The 18733-nt window shown below is 49.5% G+C and overlaps 1 protein-coding gene across 1 annotated transcript in view; it reads right to left on the bottom strand.

Moving 5' to 3' along the window:
- Positions 1 to 216: 216 nt before the first annotated feature.
- LOC147108904 (uncharacterized) overlaps positions 217 to 18733 on the bottom strand; it is a 299334-nt gene continuing 280817 nt past the window's right edge. Inside the window, exon 3 of the mRNA XM_086006057.1 lies at positions 217 to 592. Within this exon, the coding sequence (XP_085862183.1) occupies positions 471 to 592 (122 nt within the window). The 3' untranslated portion in view covers positions 217 to 470. The remainder of the gene's footprint in view (positions 593 to 18733) is intronic.

An 18733-nucleotide genomic window follows, 5' to 3' on the forward strand; every position in this document is an offset into this window, starting at 1 on the left:
TGCTCAAGAGGCCATAATTGGAGAAGCGCAGAGATCTCGGGAGGTTGTGGGGCTGGAGGAGGTTACTGAGATAGGGGTACAGAGACAGACAAGGTAAGCACCTGGTGGTGAGTTAGCTGGTGATGTAAGCCCCCAAAGTGCGGACCAAGTGATATACAAGGTCGACGTCACTGGCTTGTTGAAAGAAAGACAGACCCAATAATTGAAGTCAAAAGTTTATTCAGGCCTGGGGAGAAATTTCTTGTGTCCCTACACAAGACTCAAACTCCAACGAGCCTCTCAAAGTCCACACAGTTATACATAAATTAAGGCCCTGCCCTAGGGGCGGGGATAAGCTTATCAGCATATACAGAGTTATAGCTAAATTGTAATTATAAAACCGTGACAGTTCATCTTCTTGCCGCCCCCAATCCCCACATTTCATTATCAGTTGGTCCTGTCACCTCTTGTGACCATGGGCCTCATCTTAATTACTTTACAACCATCCATTTGCTCGTGGTCAGATGGTTTGGCTTGTTAAGTGTTTTCTTAAGATACCGGTCCTTGTTAAGGCGTGCAAAACACAGACTTTCGGTCTCGCTTCGGGTCATCTCTGCAAAGCAAACACATTCTAATTAGCCCCACTATATTTTGAAGAATGGACCCCTGTTGTGAATTACAATAAACAAATTCTTAGGTGCATATGTGTCGCCCCGCTTGACCAAACACACATCCTCCTCAATCTTCCCATGAGTTGTTCTGCAGTTTAATCTCTCAGCATTTGAAGTCACTTAATCATGTTTAAAACTTAGCTGGGTAAATGCAATATACAGACCTCTATTGTTCAACTCAGAGTATGAATGAACCCATTCCCTCCACCTTGTATATTGGTGTTACAATTGAATCCTGGTTGCCTTGCCCTGTTATACCCAATTTTTTTTATATCTTACTTCAGCTGGTCTCCACTGGAATGTGGCATGGGAGTAGAGTTGACTTTGGACCCCCCGGGCAAGGAAAGGCAAAATAACCCAGGTTTCCAATCACTGGTCAACATCCAGTGTTTCCTACTGTGGGCGAATGTTGGGTGAGGTCCCAGTTGGGCTTGGCTCAGATACCCCATCAAGCTGAGTGCAATCACAGACCAGGCTCACTCACAAAGACTGGCCACTTGTGGAGGCTTTAAAAATTAGTATTTGGGATGTGGGCATCGCTGGCAAGGCTGGCATTGATTGCCCGTCCCTAGTTGTCCTGAGAAGATGGGCGGTGGGCCCTCTCCTTGAACGGCTGCAGTGCGTGTGGTGAAGGTGCTCCCACAATGTCGTGCGGTCAGGAATTCCAGGATTCTGTCCCAGTGATGATGAAGTAATGGTGATTTATTCCCAAGGCAGGATGGTGATGGTGTTCCCATGATACTGCTGCTCTTGTCCTCATGGATGGTAGAGGTCACTGGGCTGGGGGGTATGTGAGATACCAGAGGTTATTCCACCTCCCCCACGAAGGTGCTGACTCTGGCTGGATTCGGTCCTACACTCACTGGTTCCCCTCCCTCTCCTCCCCTGAAGGTGCTGACTCTGGCTGGGTTCGGTCCTACACTCACTGGTTCCCCTCTCTCTCCTCCCCTGAAGGTGCTGACTCTGGCTGGGTTCAGTCCTACACTCACTGGTTCCCCTCCCTCTCCTCCCCTGAAGGTGCTAACTCTGGCTGGGTTCGGTCCTACACTCACTGGTTCCCCTCTCTCTCCTCCCCTGAAGGTGCTGACTCTGGCTGGGTTCAATCCTACACTCACTGGTTCCCCTCCCTCTCCTCCCCTGAAGGTGCTGACTCTGGCTGGGTTCAGTCCTACACTCACTGGTTCCCCTCCCTCTCCTCCACTGAAGGTGCTGACTTTGGCTGGGTTCAGTCCTACACTCACTGGTTCCCCTCCCTCTCCTCCCCTGAAGGTGCTGACTCTGGCTGGGTTCAGTCCTACACTCACTGGTTCCCCTCCCTCTCCTCCCCTGAAGGTGCTGACTCTGGCTGGGTTCAGTCCTACACTCACTGGTTCCCCTCCCTCTCCTCCCCTGAAGGTGCTGACTCTGGCTGGGTTCAGTTCTACACTCACTGGTTCCCCTCCCTCTCCTCCCCTGAAGGTGCTGACTCTGGCTGGGTTCAGTACTACACTCACTGGTTCCCCTCGCTCTCCTCCCCTGAAGGTGCTGACTCTGGCTGGGTTCAGTTCTGCACTCACTGGTTCCCCTCCCTCTCCTCCCCTGAAGGTGCTGACTCTGGCTGGGTTCAGTACTACACTCACTGGTTCCCCTCCCTCTCCTCCCCTGAAGGTGCTGACTCTGGCTGGGTTCAATCCTACACTCACTGGTTCCCCTCCCTCTCCTCCCCTGAAGGTGCTGACTCTGGCTGGGTTCAGTCCTACACTCACTGGTTCCCCTCTCTCTCCTCCCCTGAAGGTGCTGACTCTGGCTGGGTTCAATCCTACACTCACTGGTTCCCCTCTCTCTCATCCCCCGAAGGTGCTGACTCTGGCTGGGTTCGGTCCTACACTCACTGGTTCCCCTCTCTTTCCTCCCCCTGAAGGTGCTGACTCTGGCTGGGTTCAGTTCTACACTCACTGGTTCCCCTCCCTCTCCTCCCCCGAAGGTGCTGACTCTGGCTGGGTTCGGTCCTACACTCACTGGTTCCCCTCCCTCTCCTCCCCTGAAGGTGCTGACTCTGGCTGGGTTCAGTTCTACACTCACTGGTTCCCCTCCCTCTCCTCCCCTGAAGGTGCTGATTCTGTCTGGATTCAGTTCTACACTTACCAGATTGTGAGGGGGCTTGATCGGGTGGATGCGGTGAGGATGTTTCCACTGATGGGTGAGACTAGAACTAGGGGGCATAATCTTAGAATAAGGGGCCGCCCTTTCAAAACTGAGATGAGGAGAAACTTCTTCACTCAGAGGGTAGTGAATCTATGGAATTTGCTACCCCAGAGAGCTGTGGAAGCTGCAACATTAAATAAATTTAAAATGGAGATAGACATTGTCCTAGCAGATAAGGGAATTAGGGGTTACGGGGAGAGGGCAGGGAAGTGGACGTGAGTCTAGATTCAGATCAGCCATGATCCTATCGAATGGCGGAGCAGGCCCGAGGGGCCGTATGGCCTACTCCTGCTCCTATTTCTTGTGTTCCTATGTCCAGTCTGTGACACGTGTGCCCAATCTACATGCATGAACCGTGTGGGGAGTGGGCCTGTAGGATCATATCCTAGCAAGGAGTTAATGTATTCAGGAGGGAGCAGTGGGAGAGGGTGGTAAAAGTAGAGGAAAGATAAAAGTATCAAGGCTGACGGGTTACTAAGCAATGTCACATTTTGTAAATCAATAAACATGTTCAGGTTAATGAATTTTTTTTTGAGGGAGTAATTTGGGACCTTGGGGCAGTAATAACTTCTCAGGGGATGTTTTGCAGGTTTTAAAAAGACAAAGAGGGAGGAGAGAGATTGGCAAGTGATTGTCAGGGTGTTCGAAGATGTGACATGGCCTGTTGTTATGATGTGTAATTACTGTGTAACTCTACTTCATGAATTGCAGAACAGCTGCTACAAGCTCCTGCGAAGAATCTCTTGGTTCTTACATGAAATTCCCATTACGAGCCCAGGAAAGTAAGTGGCCAGGCTATTGCGAACTGCTAAAATCTGAGAGATTTGGCTCCAAACAAGGAATAACAGGCATCGGGCTTTTTTTTAATGTTAAGAGTTTGACTGACTGGTGGGTTGAGATAAATGTCCAAAATTTAGTTGTTTTTTTTTACTATTTTGGGAGAGGATAATCAACTTTGTTGATTTTTTAAAATATTTCCACAATTCCTTTAGACTCTTGTATCGGTTCTTGTATTTCTATAGCGCCTTTCACAACATCAGGAGGTCCCGAAGCACTTTACAGCCAATGAAGCACTTTTGAAATGTCGTCACTGTCGTAAAGTAGGAAACGCGGCAGCCAAATTGCGCACAGCAAGCTCCCACAAACAGCAATGCGATAATGGCCAGGTCATCATATTTTAATGATTTTGGCTGAGGGATAAATATTTTACCAGGACACCGGTGATAACTCCCCTGCTCTTCTTCGAAATAGTGCCATGGGATCTTTTACGTCCATCTGAGAAGGCAGACGGGGCCTCGATTTACCGTCTCATTTGAAAGATAGCACCTCCGACAGTGCGGCGCTCCCTCAGTACTGCCCCTCCAACAGTGCGGCGCTCCCTCAGTACTGCCCCTCCGACAGTGCGGCGCTCCCTCAGTACTGCCCCTCCAACAGTGCGGCGCTCCCTCAGTACTGCCCCTCCGACAGTGCAGCGCTCCCTCAGTACTGCCCCTCCGACAGTGCGGCGCTCCCTCAGTACTGCCCCTCCAACAGTGCAGCACTCCCTCAGTACTGCCCCTCCGACAGTGCAGCGCTCCCTCAGCACTGCCCCTCCGACAGTGCGCCGCTCCCTCAGTACTGCCCCTCCGACAGTGCGGCGCTCCCTCAGTACTGCCCCTCCGACAGTGCGGCGCTCCCTCAGTACTGCCCCTCCGACAGTGCAGCACTCCCTCAGTACTGCCGCTCCGACGGTGCAGCGTTCCCTCAGTACTGCCGCTCTGACGGTGCAGCATTCCCTCAGTACTGCCCCTCTGACAGTGTGGCGCTCCCTCAGTACTGCCCCTCCGACAGTGTGGCGCTTCCTCAGTACTGCTGCTCCGACAGTGCGGCACTCCCTCAGTACTGCCCCTCTGACAGTGCAGCGCTCCCTCAGTACTGCCGCTCCGACAGTGCGGCGCTCCCTCAGTACTGCCCCTCTGACAGTGCGGCACTTCCTCAGTACTGCCCCTCCGACAGTGCGGTGCTCCCTCGGTACTGCCCCTCCGACAGTGCGACGCTCCCTCAGTACTGCCCCTCCGACAGTGCGGCGCTTCCTCAGTACTGCTGCTCCGACAGTGCGGCGCTTCCTCAGTACTGCTGCTCCAACAGTGTCAGTCCCCTCTGTGCTGGAGACGGAGCTTGGCGCCATCAGCAAATCTTAGATTGCTTGAGACGGATTCTTTACAGTCCAGCAGGAAACTGATATCAGGCTTCGGGACAAAGGTGATCACAGCAGATGGAGGATAGAAACCAATCATTCTGGATAATAATTAATGTGCTTGGGTCCTGTTGGATCTTGCCTGATCATTACAAAGTGACTACACTTCAAAATTACTTCATTGCCTGTAATAGGCTTTGGGACGTCCTGAGGTTGTGAAAGGCGCTATCGAAATGCAAATCAGACTTTCTTTCTTTCTTAATTTTCCTTCTTTCCTTCTTTCCTTCCCTGCTTCTTTTTTCTTTCCTTCTTTCTTTCTTTTCTTTTTTTCTTTCTTTCGCAGACTCTCGAATTGACTACAGCTCTCTGTGTTGCTGAGTGAAGATGGAATCAGCCAAGGATGGGGATGAGCTCATCGAGGCCTGATGGTCTTTTCCTGTCCTAGATACATAAGCATAAGCGCGCAGCATCCTGTGTATTGTTCATGAATAATGCAAACGGCAGGGAACCAGAATAGACGCCGATAGAACGAGAGGCGTTACTGTTCCCTAGACAGGGCCCAATTCATTCATCATCACCTGCTGTTCTCTGTGACTAAAGCAGTCTTCAATCCAGCCTGATAGTTTGCCATGTACCTTTTATTTTAAATGCCTAACATTCAGAATCTTATCAAGGAGCATTTGAAAATCCAAGGGCATTACATTGACTGGACACCTCTGATCATTTTAAAAATGAATTCTCGGGATGTGGGCATCATTGGCAAAGCCCATCCCTATGACAAAGAAAGAACTTGCATTTCTATAGCGCCTTTCACAACCTCAGGACGTCCCAAAGTACCTTTGAGGTGTAGTCACTGTTGTAATGTAGGAAACTCGGCAGCCAATTTGCGCACAGCAAGCTCCCACAAACAGCAACAGTTTTGAAAAAGGGTTAGACCCGAAACATCGACTCTATTTTCTCTCCACGGATGTTGCCTGGCCTGCTGAGTTTTTCCAGCATTTTCTGTTGTTTTTTAGTGATGTTGGTTGAGGGATAAATATTTTACCAGGGCACCGGGGAGAGCTCCCCCCTGCTCTTCTTTGAAATGGTGCCCTGGGATCTTTCACATCCACCTGAGAGAGCAGACATCTGTTTAACATCTCATCTGAAAGACGGCACCTTCGACAGTGCAGCACTCCCTCGGTACCGCACTGGATGTGTCAGCCTAGATTATGCGCTCAAGGCTCTGGAGCAGGACTTGAGCCTACAACCTTTTGTCTAAGAGGCAAGAATGCTACCAGTGAGCCAAGGCTAACACCGAATAGCTAATCCCTATGATACAGCTGAGATGCTTGCTAGGCCACTTCAGAGGGAAGTTAAGAGCCAACTATGTTGGTGTGGGACTGGAGTCACCCACAGGCCCAGGCCGGGTCAGGACGGCAGGTTTCCTTCCCTAAAGGACATCAGTGAACCAGTTGGGTTTTTACTGACAATCCGACAGCTTCATGGTCACTTTTACGGGGGAGAGCTTTTTATTTCAAGATTATTTTTTTATTTAATTCAGTTATTGCAGTAGGTTTGTGAGGCTCCGCTTGTTGCTCACAATACTGCAGTTATACAGCCGCGTTGTGCATTGCTTTGAAGAGGTATTAGAACGGCTTGTCTCAGGTGGGTGCACCCCCCTTGCGGTGCGCACAGGCCTACCTGAGCTCAGGTAGAGGGCAGCAATGCTGGAGAACTGTGACAGCCCCTGAAGCTTCGGGTACCTTTATCCACTTCACTCTCAACCACCTCTTGGTGAACAACTCGCCAAGGCTTCTTCGCCAGCATCTCCCAAACTGGCACCCTCCAGCACAGCTCCTCCTGCTGGTAGCTGTGGGCAGTGGAGTTACCCCCTCCCAACACCCCCCCCCCCCAACCACCACCCCACCCCACTCGAATTTCCTCTGTAATATTGTGATTGGCTCGACTTTAAGAGCAAGTTAGTTAAAGCACCCTGAATCCTAATAACCCTTTGCATAAAAAAAAATTGCTCTCTAACCTCCCCCTTTCATACGTCTAGTACTAATCCTGAGTCAGGTGTCCTGGGGCCAATATTTATCCCTCAACCAACATCACTTACAAAAGATGATCTGGTCATTTATTTCATTCCTGTGTATGGGATCTTGCTGTGCGTAAGTTGGCTGCTGCATTTCCCTACGTCACAGCAACAACTTGCATTTATACAGCGCCTTAAACGTATTAAAACGTCCCAAGGTGCTACACAGGAGTGATTATCAAACAAAATTTGACACCGAGCCACATAAGGAGATATTAGGACAGGTGACCAAAAGATTGGTCAAAGAGGTAGGTTTTAAGGAGCATCTTAAAGGAGGAGAGATAGGTGGAGAGGCGGAGAGGTTTAGGGAGGGAATTCCAGAGCTTAGAGCCCCAGGCAGCTGAAGGCACGGCCGCCAATGGTGGAGCGATTAAAATCGGGGATGCGCAAGAGGCCACAATTGGAGGAGCGCAGAAATCTCGAGGGTTGTGGGGCTGGATAGGGATAGGGAAGGGGGCGAGGCCATGGAGGGATTTGAAAACAAGGATGAGAATTTTAAAATCGAGGTGTTGCCGGAATGGGAACCAACGTAGCTCAGCGAGCACAGGGGTGATGGGTGAATGGGACTTGGTGCAAGTTAGGAGAGGGGCAGTGAGCACAGGGGGTGATGGGTGAACGGGACTGGGTGTGAGTTAGGAGAGGGGCAGTGAGCACAGGGGTGATGGGTGAACGGGACTTGGTGCGAGTTAGGAGAGGGGCAGTGAGCACAGGGGGTGATGGGTGAACGGGACTTGGTGCGAGTTAGGAGAGGGGCAGTGAGCACAGGGGGTGATGGGTGAACGGGACTTGGTGCGAGTTAGGAGAGGGGCAGTAGAGTTTTGGACGAGCTCAAGTTTATGTAGGGTTACAAGAGCGACTACACTTCAAAAAGTACCTACTTGGCTGTGAAGCACTCTGGGACGTCCTGAGGTGATGAAAGGCGCTATAGAAATGCAAGTTCTTTCTTGCTTTTTCTCTACAACGTTCTAAATGTATTTATTTTTATGAATCAGAATCTCTAGAGGGCTGGATTTTCATTCAGAAGTCGGGAAGGAGGCGGGACTACAACTTTCGGGTTGCAGTCCCGCCTCCATTGAGATGCGGCCAATCCACGCGATTTTCACTTGATTGACCTTGTTGAGCCCGCCCAGCGGGCTCAGCAGGCCAATTAAGAGCCACCCAGCAACAGGTGACATCACAGACTGAAATTTCATCTGTCAAGACGTGCTGACAGATGAAATATGTTTCACAGCTGTTTGAAGCTGTCAAACACTGACAGTCTTACTTTTAACCTGAGTCCTTCTACGCAGACTCAGTTAGAAATCTCGCCGGCACTGAAAGCTGCAGGCTGTCACTTTTGACAGTTCGCAACCATTCTGCTTTCTGTGCCGGCTGAATGATGGACTCCCGAAACCTAGAGGAAGGAAGGCTGTAAAGGTAAGTACAGGTAATTTAAACTTCTTTACACACTTTAGACACACCAAACACACTTACCTTTGCACTCATGCACCCATCACTCACCTGAACACCGACATCGCGACCCCTCCAAGTCCTTCAACCCGACGGCCCGCCTGCTCTAACCTGGCGTGGTCTGGAGCCGTCGGGAATCCCACACGACACCCCTCAAAATAGGGATTAGGCTAAAAACTGCCTGTTAGCTACCTGTTAACAGGCAGTTAATTGGCACTAATCCCTTCCCGCCTCGGGTCGGCGGGTCCCAGTGCGGGGCGGGTACCTGCCTCCTTTGAAACTTACATGGAGGCGGGTTTTGGGCGGGATGGTGTCGGGACCCCCGAATTCGGGATTTTAGCCCCCCGCACGCCTAAAAGCCCGCCTCACGGCACACTGAAAATCAACCCATGTATCTCGCTTACCTCAGTGTTAATTTAAAAGATTCACCTGACGAAGGAGCAGCGCTCCGAAAGCTTGTGATTCCAAATAAAGCTGTTGGACTATAACCTGGTGTTGTGTGACTTCTTAAATTTAAAAGATGATGCTCATCACGGTGAAAGAGGGAACAATTGTCACGCTCTGTATCGTATCGAGGCTTCTTTCAGGTTAGCTCTGAGCCACCCTAGATACCGAGTGACGTTGTTCGTTCATCTGAATCCCTGCGGGTCCTGTTTATATTAAGTAATGCACTGTGAATAGTCACTAAGAACCTGGCCTTGCCTCAAAGTTACATCTATTTGTTGTGAGAACCAAAATCTCCACGGACCACAGTCAAGAAGGAAGGACGCGCAGTTTCAGACAACAGGTCACTAAAGCGATGCTCCAGATCAATGGAGCTCTGCAGGGTAATCCTCCAGGGACGTCATTAGAGGGTAGAGAGGATGATGGTGTTTACTCTAGCTGAGCGGGCCCATGTCAGAAGTGGACATCTGAAAAAAAAACGAGTCTTCCAATCGATCCTTAAACCTTCCAAAAATTCACATCAACTTCCTCTGCGCACTTCTGCCAATGCAGTTACTCAGTGTACTCGTGTCTCAGTTTTCTGCCTGTTTTCGATTTGTTCTGGGGATGTGGGAGATGTTGCCAAGGCCTCATTTATTGCCCATTCCCAGAACTCCACCCCATGGTTTCTGACTGTGTCACGGGAGGAGAGGATTCCTGTCGTCCCGTTATATTGGGGCGTGTTCTGAGAATCATCCAGCACATTAGACATAGCTCCATAAACACTTACAGTGCAGAAGGAGGCCATTCGGCCCATTCCTACATTGCAACAGTGACTATGCTTCAAAAAGTACTTCATTGGCTGTAAAGTGCTTTGAGACAACAACAATCTGTGTTAAGGAATATTTGCTAACCTCGCTTCACAATAATGACACCTTGTCAAAGATGCCACAATCGGAGGAAATAGTCTTTCCCTATTCACTCGATCAAAACCCTTCGAAATGTTAAAAAAAAACCTCTATTTAATCTCCTCATATTCTTCTCTGCTGCACTGGAAACAGTCCCAGGCCACCTAGAAGGACAAGGGCAGCAGGCGCAGGGGAACACCATCACCTTCAAGTTCCCCTCCAATTCACACACCATCCTGACTGGGAAATATATCGGCCGTTCCTTCATCGTCGCTGGGTCAAAATCCTGGAACTCCCTCCCTGACAGCACTGCGGGAGTACCTTCACCACACGGACTGCAGCGGTTCAAGAAGGCGGCTCACCACCACCTTCTCAAGGGCAAATGGGGAACGGGCAATAAATGCTGGCCTTGCCAGCAACGCCCACATCTCAAGAATGAAGTTCCAGTGTCTCAACTCACTCCTCATAACTATAGTTTCCCATCCTGGTGAATCTACACTGGACGCTCTGTATGATTTTAATATCATCTCTATATTGGGGTGCCCAAAACTGTGCACAGCACTCTAACTGCAGCCTAGGCATTGTCTTGTACAGGTTTATCTTTACTCTTGTACCAATGCCATAGGTTCTGCTCAAGGTAACTATTGCTCCAAGGGCCCGGAAAGAACTGCTTAGAGTTAATCTCTTGGTCGCAACACCCTTTCTCTCTCTCCACCACTACCACCATAGCAGGCTATGCGTTGCCTTTGGGCCCTTTCTCATTCTTTATTTAAACTTTAACTGCATACCACCACCAAGTCAGAGCTGTGGTCAGTCATAAAGTCACCCCAGGCAACCAAACAGAGAAAGGACGGACAACAGCAAAATACTGTGGATGCTGGAAATCAGAAATAAAAACAGAAAATGCTGGAGATACTCAACAGGTCAGGCAGCGTCTGTGGAGAGAGAAACAGAGTTAACGTTTCAGGTCGATGACCTTTCGTCAGAGAAAGGAGGGAGCTGCTGTGGGGTCAGAGGCCATGGTAGGTACCAACCGGATTGCTTGAACACAGAATCATAGAATGGTTACAGCACAGAAGGAGGCCATTCAGCCCGTCGAGCCCGTGCTGGCTCTCTGCAAGAGCACTTCAGCTAGTCCCACTCCCCCGACCTTTCCCCGTAGCCCTGCAAATTTTTTTCTTTCAGTACTTATCCAACTCCCTTTTGAAAGATAAGATTGCGTCTGCCTCCACCACCCTTTCAGGCAGTGTATTCCAGATCCTAACCACTCGCTGCGTAAAAAAGTTTTTCCTCGTGTCGCCTTTGGTTCTTCTGCCAATCACTGTAAATCTGTGTCCTCTGGTTCTCGACCCTTCCGCCAATGGGAACAGTTTCTCTCTATCTGCTCTGTCTAGAACCCCTCATGATTTTGAACACCTCTATCAAATCTCCTCTCAACCTTCTCTGCTCTAAGGAGAACAACCCCAGCTTCTCCAGTCTATCCACATAACTGAAGTCCCTCATCCCTGGAATCATTCTTGTAAATCTTTTCTGCACCCTCTCTAAAGCCTTCACATCCATCCTAAGGTGCGGTGCCCAGAATTGGACACAATACTCCAGTTGAGGCCGAACCAGTGTTTTATACAGGTTCATCATAACTTCCTTGCTTTTGTACTCTATGCCTCTATTTATGAAGCCCAGGATCCCGTATGCTTTTTTAACCGTTTTCTCAACCTGCCCTGCCACCTTCAGTGATTTGTGCACATATACCCCCAGGTCTCTCTGTTCATGCCCCCCCTTTAGAATTGTACCCTTTAGTTTATATTGCCTCTCCTCGTTCTTCCTACCAAAATGTATCATTTCGCACTTTTCTGCGTTAAATTTCATCTGCCACATAGGATTACACGGGATATACGGCACAGAAACAGGCCATTCGACCCAACCAGTCCATGCCGGTGTTTATGCTCCACTCGAGCCTCCTCCCGTCTTTCCTCATCTAACGCTATCAGCGTAACCCTCGATTCCCTTCTCCCTCGTGTGCTTGTCCAGCCTCCCCTTAAATGCATCGATACTATTCGCCTCAACCACTCCCTGTGGTAGCGAGTTCCACATTCTCACCACTCTCTGGGTAAAGAAGTTTCTTCTGAATTCCCTATTGGATTTCTTGGTGACTATCTTATATTGATGGCCTCTAGTTATGCTCTTCCCTACAAGTGGAAACATTCTCTCTGTATCCACTCTATCAAAAATTTTCATAGTTTTAAAGACCTCTATTAGGTCACCCCTCAGCCTTCTTTTTTCAAGAGAAAAGAGACCCAGCCTGTTCATCCTTTCCTGATATGTATACCCTCGCATTTCTGGTATCATCCTTGTAAATCTTCTCTGCACCCTCTCCAGTGCCTCTATATCCTTTTTATAATATGTCAACCAGAACTGTACGCAGTACTCCAAGTGTGGTCTAACCAAGGTTCAATACAAGTTTAGCATAACTTACCTGCTTTTCAATTCTATCCCTCTAGAAATAACCCCTCGTGCTTGGTTTGCTTTTTTTTATGGCCTTGCTAACCTGCATCGCAACTTTTAGTGATTTGTGTATTTGTACTCCGAGATCCCTGTAAGAGCCATAAAAGCTTAAGAAAATACTTTAAAATTGTGGTTAAATGGCATAATACAGTTAATTTACCTGACCGACTTATTGTATTAAGAAACCCCCTATTTTCTTGCTCCAGTAGTATAGTCCGAGACACCCCCTTCATTCTTGCCATAATGGAACAGTCCCTAAGCCACACATGGGTGCAGCCATTTTACAGTTTAAACTGCACGTGGTTGAAGGAGGCAGAAGTTGTGAGGTTTGGAGCAGTACAGTTTTTGACCGTGTTCGTTTATACGTGTTTGCTTTGTAATTCCGTTTGTTAAGTGTTATAGTAAACAGTTTAAAAGACAAAGCTACGTTTGGGAACGTTTTATTTCGACACGCGTCTACTCGTTGTTAAAAACCCCACAGCTCAGTGGCTGCCTGTTTGGAAACTAAGAAGCGCCACTACAATCCCTTTGTTCCTCTACCCCACCTAGACTCCCACCCTCGAAGTGATAAGTGACCTCCCTATTCTTCCTACCAAAATGTGTCCGCCCATTTCACCAGCCTTTCTATGTCCTCTTGAAGTCTATCACTATCCTCCTCACTGTTCACTATACTTCCAAGTTTTGTGTCATCTGCAAATTTTGAAATTGTGCCCTGTACACCCAAGACTAAGTCATTAATATATATCAAGGAAGATGGTTGTAGTGGTTGGTGGTCAATCATCACAGCTCCAGGACATCGCTGCAGGAGTTCCTCAGGGCAGTGTCCTAGGCCCAACCATCTTCAGCTGCTTCATCAATGACCTTGCCTCCATCATAAGGTCAAAAATGGGGATGTTCGCTGATGACTGCACAGTGTTCAGTACCATTTACAACTCCTCAGATAATGAAGCAGTCCGTGCCCGCATGCAGCAAGACCTGGCCGACGTTCAGGCTTGGGCTAATAAGTGGCAGGTAACATTCGCGCCACACATGTGCCAGGCAATGACTATCTCCAACAAGCGAGAGTCTAACCACCACCCCTTGACATTCAACAGCATTACCATCGCCCAATCCCCCACCATCAACATCCTGGGGGTCACCATTGACCAGAAACTTAACTGGACCAGCCACATAAATACTGTGGCAACAAGAGCAGGTCAGAGGCTGAGTATTCTGTGGCGAGTGTCTCATCTCCTGACTCCCCAAAGCCTTTCCACCATCTACAAGGCACAAGTAAGGAGTGTAATGGAATACTCTCCACTTGCCTGGATGAGTGCAGCTCCAACAACACTCAAGAAGCTCGACACCATCCAGGACAAAGCAGTCCGCTTGATTGGCACCCCATCCACCACCTTAAACATTCACTACCTCCACCACCGGCGCACCGTGGCTGCAGTGTGTACCATCTACAAGATGCACTGCAGCAACTCGCCAAGGCTCCTTCGGCAGTACCTCCCAAACCCGCAACCTCTACCACCTAGAAGGACAAGGGCAGCAGGCACATGGGAACACCACCACTTCCAAGTTCCCCTCCAAGTCACACACCATCCTGACTTGGACATATATTGCCGATCCTTCATTGTCGCTGGGTCAAAATCCTGGAACTCCCTCCCTAACAGCACTGTGGGAGCACCTTCACCACACGGACTGCAGCGGTTCAAGAAGGCGGCTCACCACCACCTTCTCAAGGGCAACTAGGGATGGGCAATAAATGCCGGCCTTGCCAGTGACGCCCAGATCCCATGAATGAATAAAAAAGAAGAAAAGCAGTGGTCCTACTGCCGACCCCTGGGGAACACCACTGTGTACCTTCCTCCAGTCCGATATACAACCGTTCACCACGACTCTCTGTTTCCTGTCACTTAGCCAATTTTGTATCCATGCTGCCACTGTCCTTTTATTCCATGGGCTTCAACTTTGCTGGCAAGCCTATTATGTGGCAGTAAAATTGAAGTGGGACCTCTTGATCCTTCCACCTCACCCAACCCCACTGTCTTGCCTTAAAAGCCCCGATTTTAACTCCAGGTGGATTCCCAGCTCAGGCCCGAGTTAAAATTACAGTCAGGTCTCAATTATGTCATCGGGCCACAACATGCATATGTAAAGGACCCCGTTGGCTCCAGGCGCATGCCCTTGCTGCCTGTTCAGTAGAGCAGGTTAAAACTGCAGATGTTGCGATCATGGTGGCTTTTGGACAGGTAAGAGCCAGGGCGATTTTAACTGCCCACCCGCCCGCCCGCCAGGTTTCTGCTGAGCGAGTAGGGTTAAAAGCGCCCCCCATTATAAATCTCTTTGTTGGGTTTTGGGGCGGGGGGGGGGGGTGGGGGGGGGGTTGAGGTAAGAGAGTGACTGCTTTTCCCTACCAGGGTTTTGGGCTGGCCAGTTGCCAGCGGAAACAGAGCCTCAGAGATTCAGGCCTACTCATTCAGGCTCTTTCCTGGACCGGGTATGGATGAAGCCAAGGAGGCCACAGACTGGCACCAGTGACTCCAAGCCCAAGTTTACCCAGCTCTTCATTCTGGCTAATGGCAGGAACGGGGCGGGGGTGGGAGGGTTACTGGGTAAGGGGTGAGCGTCAGATGGTCCTGGCACACGGGGTCATGTAAGGAGGTCGTTCAGTTCGAATAGTTCAAGGTGGCGTTCAGGCTCGCACAAGCTGCGTGAGTGGGCCCAGAGGGAGAAGGCGGTCTGTAATGTGGCATCAATAAAAAGCCCCAATTGTTAAGAGGAGGAATTCCCTCTCCGCCTGTTATTGTTGTTCACACAGCCAGAGAACCATAATGACTTGTGTCAATATACAGGAAACTCTTTGGTATCCGGCACCGACGGGACCGGCGTGTTGCCGGTTGATCAAAAATTCTGGATGACGGAGAGGGTTATCTACCGAGGCTATTTTTAACAAAGAAAACGAATAAAATCAAGAAATGTGCAGTATACAGTAATTGGGTACTCACCTACAGAATGTTGTGTTAAATGGATGGTGGAAGATGCTTGATTAAGTACAGTATTGCCAGTTGAGGGTAATGCAATGCAATGACTACCAGCAGCATGGGAGACACACAGTACCCCTGTAAAATGGCGGATCAGAAGAGACTACCGGCAGCGCGGGAGAGTCAGACTCCTGTTATTGAGGTGTTCCGACTCCCGACAGCACCAAGAAGCCGAGTAGTGGCAGTTTGGAGAACTACCCCCCACTGACTAACTCGGCCACCGCGGGAGACTCGGACTCGGCAACATTGCCGGTTATTGAGGTGTTGTTTTCGGAGTGAGAATTTTACCGGTTAATAGAGAATTCCGGATATTTAGGTGCCGTTTAAACGAGAGTTTCCTGTAAATTGTCTGCCTACAGTAAGGGTGGGGGAGCTTCGCGCGCACAATTCCCTGTAACACAGTGAATAAATCATCATACCACTGCAGCCCAGTTTGTCAACTCGTTGCACGGCACTGATAGAAGCAACTTCAAACTCGCTAAAAACACAGCAGAACCATCCCTTTAGACCCCTTCCATTGAATTTAATAATGGAACATAAACAAGGGGGTTTCAACACCTCAAGCGGGGAAACAGTTCCAGTTTTGAAGTTTGGTTGCCTTGTTAACCAATGTTCCCGCTAATTTTTTTTGGGGGGGTGCCCGACCCCTTTAACGGGCCGCGCGGCCCATTCAAATTATCGCGCATGCGCGGTTTCTTTTTCCATTTAAAAGCCGGCGGGCAGCCTGCGTGGGACCTCCAGACCGCTGTGCGACTGTGCAGCTTAACAGGAACATTGCTTGTAACGTGCTCAGACTAGTGTGCTACGCTGTACAGAACATGCTCTGCGCTCTGTGTCTTATGCTAGATATAAAAGAAAGACTTGCATTTATATAGCACCTTTCACAACCACTGAACATCCCAAAGCGCTTTACAGCCAATGAAGTACTATTGAAGTGGAGTCACTGTTGTAATGTAGGGAAACGCGGCAGCCAATTTGCGCACAGCAAGCTTCCACAAATAGCAATGTGATAATGACCAGATCATCTGTTTTTGTGATGTTGGTTGAGGGATAAATATTGGCCTGGACACCGGGGAGAACTCCCCCTGCTCTTCTTCGAAATAGTGCCATGGGATCCTTTACATCCACCTGAGAGAGCAGACGGGGCCTCGGTTTAATGTCTCATCTGAAAGACGGCACCTCCAACAGTGCAGCACTCCCTCAGCACTGCACTGGAGTGTCAGCCTAGCTTGATGTGCTCAAGTCCCTGGAGTGGGGCCTGAACCCACAACCTTGTAGACTCAGAGGCGAGAGTGCTGCCCACTGAGCCACAGCTGACACGGCATTGAGGGCTTTAAAATTACGAAGGGGTTCGATAGGGTAGACGTAGCGAAGATGTTTCCACTTGTAGGGGAGTCCTTATAACCCATCTCTTTACCTTTACTAATATTTCCTTCCTTGGCTTGGCGTCAACTTTTGTCTACGTCACTGTGAAGCGCACTGGTACAATCTCCTACCCTAATATAAATGTTGTTACTATTTGTCACAGACTGGAATCTAATCAAATGGCTTCATAATTCACGAAGAAAAGATAAAATAATTAAAAGAGAGGTTCAAAAATTTAATTGATATAGCAGAATGAGTCTACCAGTCTGACTCTCCAGGACCAGCAGTGACGGGGTGGGTGGGAGTCCCATTATCTGATTAATCTCCTGTCCTGGTATTTGGAAGCGTTCATAGTTGCAAGGCTTGGCTGTAAGGTATTGGCTGCAGCATCTTTAACTGGAACAGGTTCTCCCCATCAGTTACTGCTGAACTCATCCTTATAAATACTGGTCGAGTGTCCAAAAACAGGCAATGGTCAATGATTAAAACCCTTCTGCTAGGGTCTGATATTGGATATTAGCTTTGAGACAATCCTAGAATCACAGAATGATACAGCACAGAAGGAGGCCATTCGGCCCATTGTGCCTGTGAAGGAGCTCTCCAATTAGTCCCACTCTTCTGCTCTTTACCTATAGCCCTGCAAATTTCTCCCCTTGTGAAAGTTACTATTGAATCTGCTTCTATCGCTCTTTCACCCTTTTGAATTTTGCTGGCGGGTTAGAGACCTGGCGGGCCTTAATCAGGCCAGTGGTTAAAATTGTGTGTGCCTCCCAATGATGTTCAGATTGTCTGACAGTTTATAGAGTTCAGACCCGTGGAACAAACAACTCGAGACTCAGAGGGCCGGATTTTCCGATCGGAGGCTTCCTACGGGCGGATGCCTCCGATCTGGAAAAAATCTACGCACTTACCTGCTGGCTCCGTAGGTCCCGAGACTTGCGATCCTGGGCCTCTGCTCTACGAAATGCGCAGAGGCCCAGATATCCCAGGGGCGCAGGCGGTTCGCAAGCGTCCCTGGGATCACGTGGGCCATGGGGAACCAATCAAAACCTGCACACTTTTGACAGGTCTGTGTACGCATAGATCTGTCTAAAGTATGAATGGGGATCACATTTAAAAACAGTTAAACATTAAGGCCTAGAAATTCAGTTGGGCGCGCCAGCCGTTAGCACCTTAGGAGGAGTAGATCTCGAGCGCTAGGCGCTTAGCGCCCGGGCGCAGCGCGATCTGCGCCTCGCCCCAACTTCAGTACACATTTAGCGCCGGCGCAAAGTCTTAGCGCGCGCCCTGCTGCGCGCGCAGATCATGACGTCATTTCGTCGTGCAACGCCCTTTGTGCGCCCCGAACCGGAACTTCACTCGCGCCGGCCCATTGTGCGCCGGGCGGTCCTAACGACTGTGAAGTGGAACGGTACACAGCCGATGCAGGCCGCGGGGAGCGCAAATTAAAGGGCCCTCCTGTACTAGAAATGGTATGGCTGGCTGGCTGGCTGGCTGGCTGGGAGGAGGAGGAGGAGGAGGAGGAGGAGGACGACGACGACTGGTGTGCCGGGAACACATAACACACTGATGGAGAGAAACCCTCCCCAAAACCACAAATACACCAGTGTCGGCCTTTCAAAAAAACAAACCCACCCTCCCCCTTTAAGAGCTCACCGGAGCCAGAGTGTCTGCCGTCAATCAGCAGCTCGCCGCACCTGCCCCGCGCCCAACTTCCGGTTTAGCGCCCTGGCCCGCCGGCTTAGCGCCTAAAGAGAGGCGTGCAGCGCCAGTTTTAGCGCTCGAGCAAACTCTTAGGGCGAAGCTAATGAATATCGGAGAAGTGGCCTCGATTTGGCGGCGGGCGCAAACTTTAGCGGCCGCCCGACTTTACCGCCCCAAAAGTGGCTACAATGAATTTCTAGGCCTAAATATTTTTTTTAAAATCACGTATTTAAAATGAGTTAAAATTACATTAAATTAAATACTTT

Source organism: Somniosus microcephalus, chromosome 13, assembly GCF_052327205.1.
Source record: "Somniosus microcephalus isolate GS21.2 chromosome 13, FLI_Smic_1.0, whole genome shotgun sequence".
NCBI lineage: Eukaryota > Metazoa > Chordata > Chondrichthyes > Squaliformes > Somniosidae > Somniosus > Somniosus microcephalus.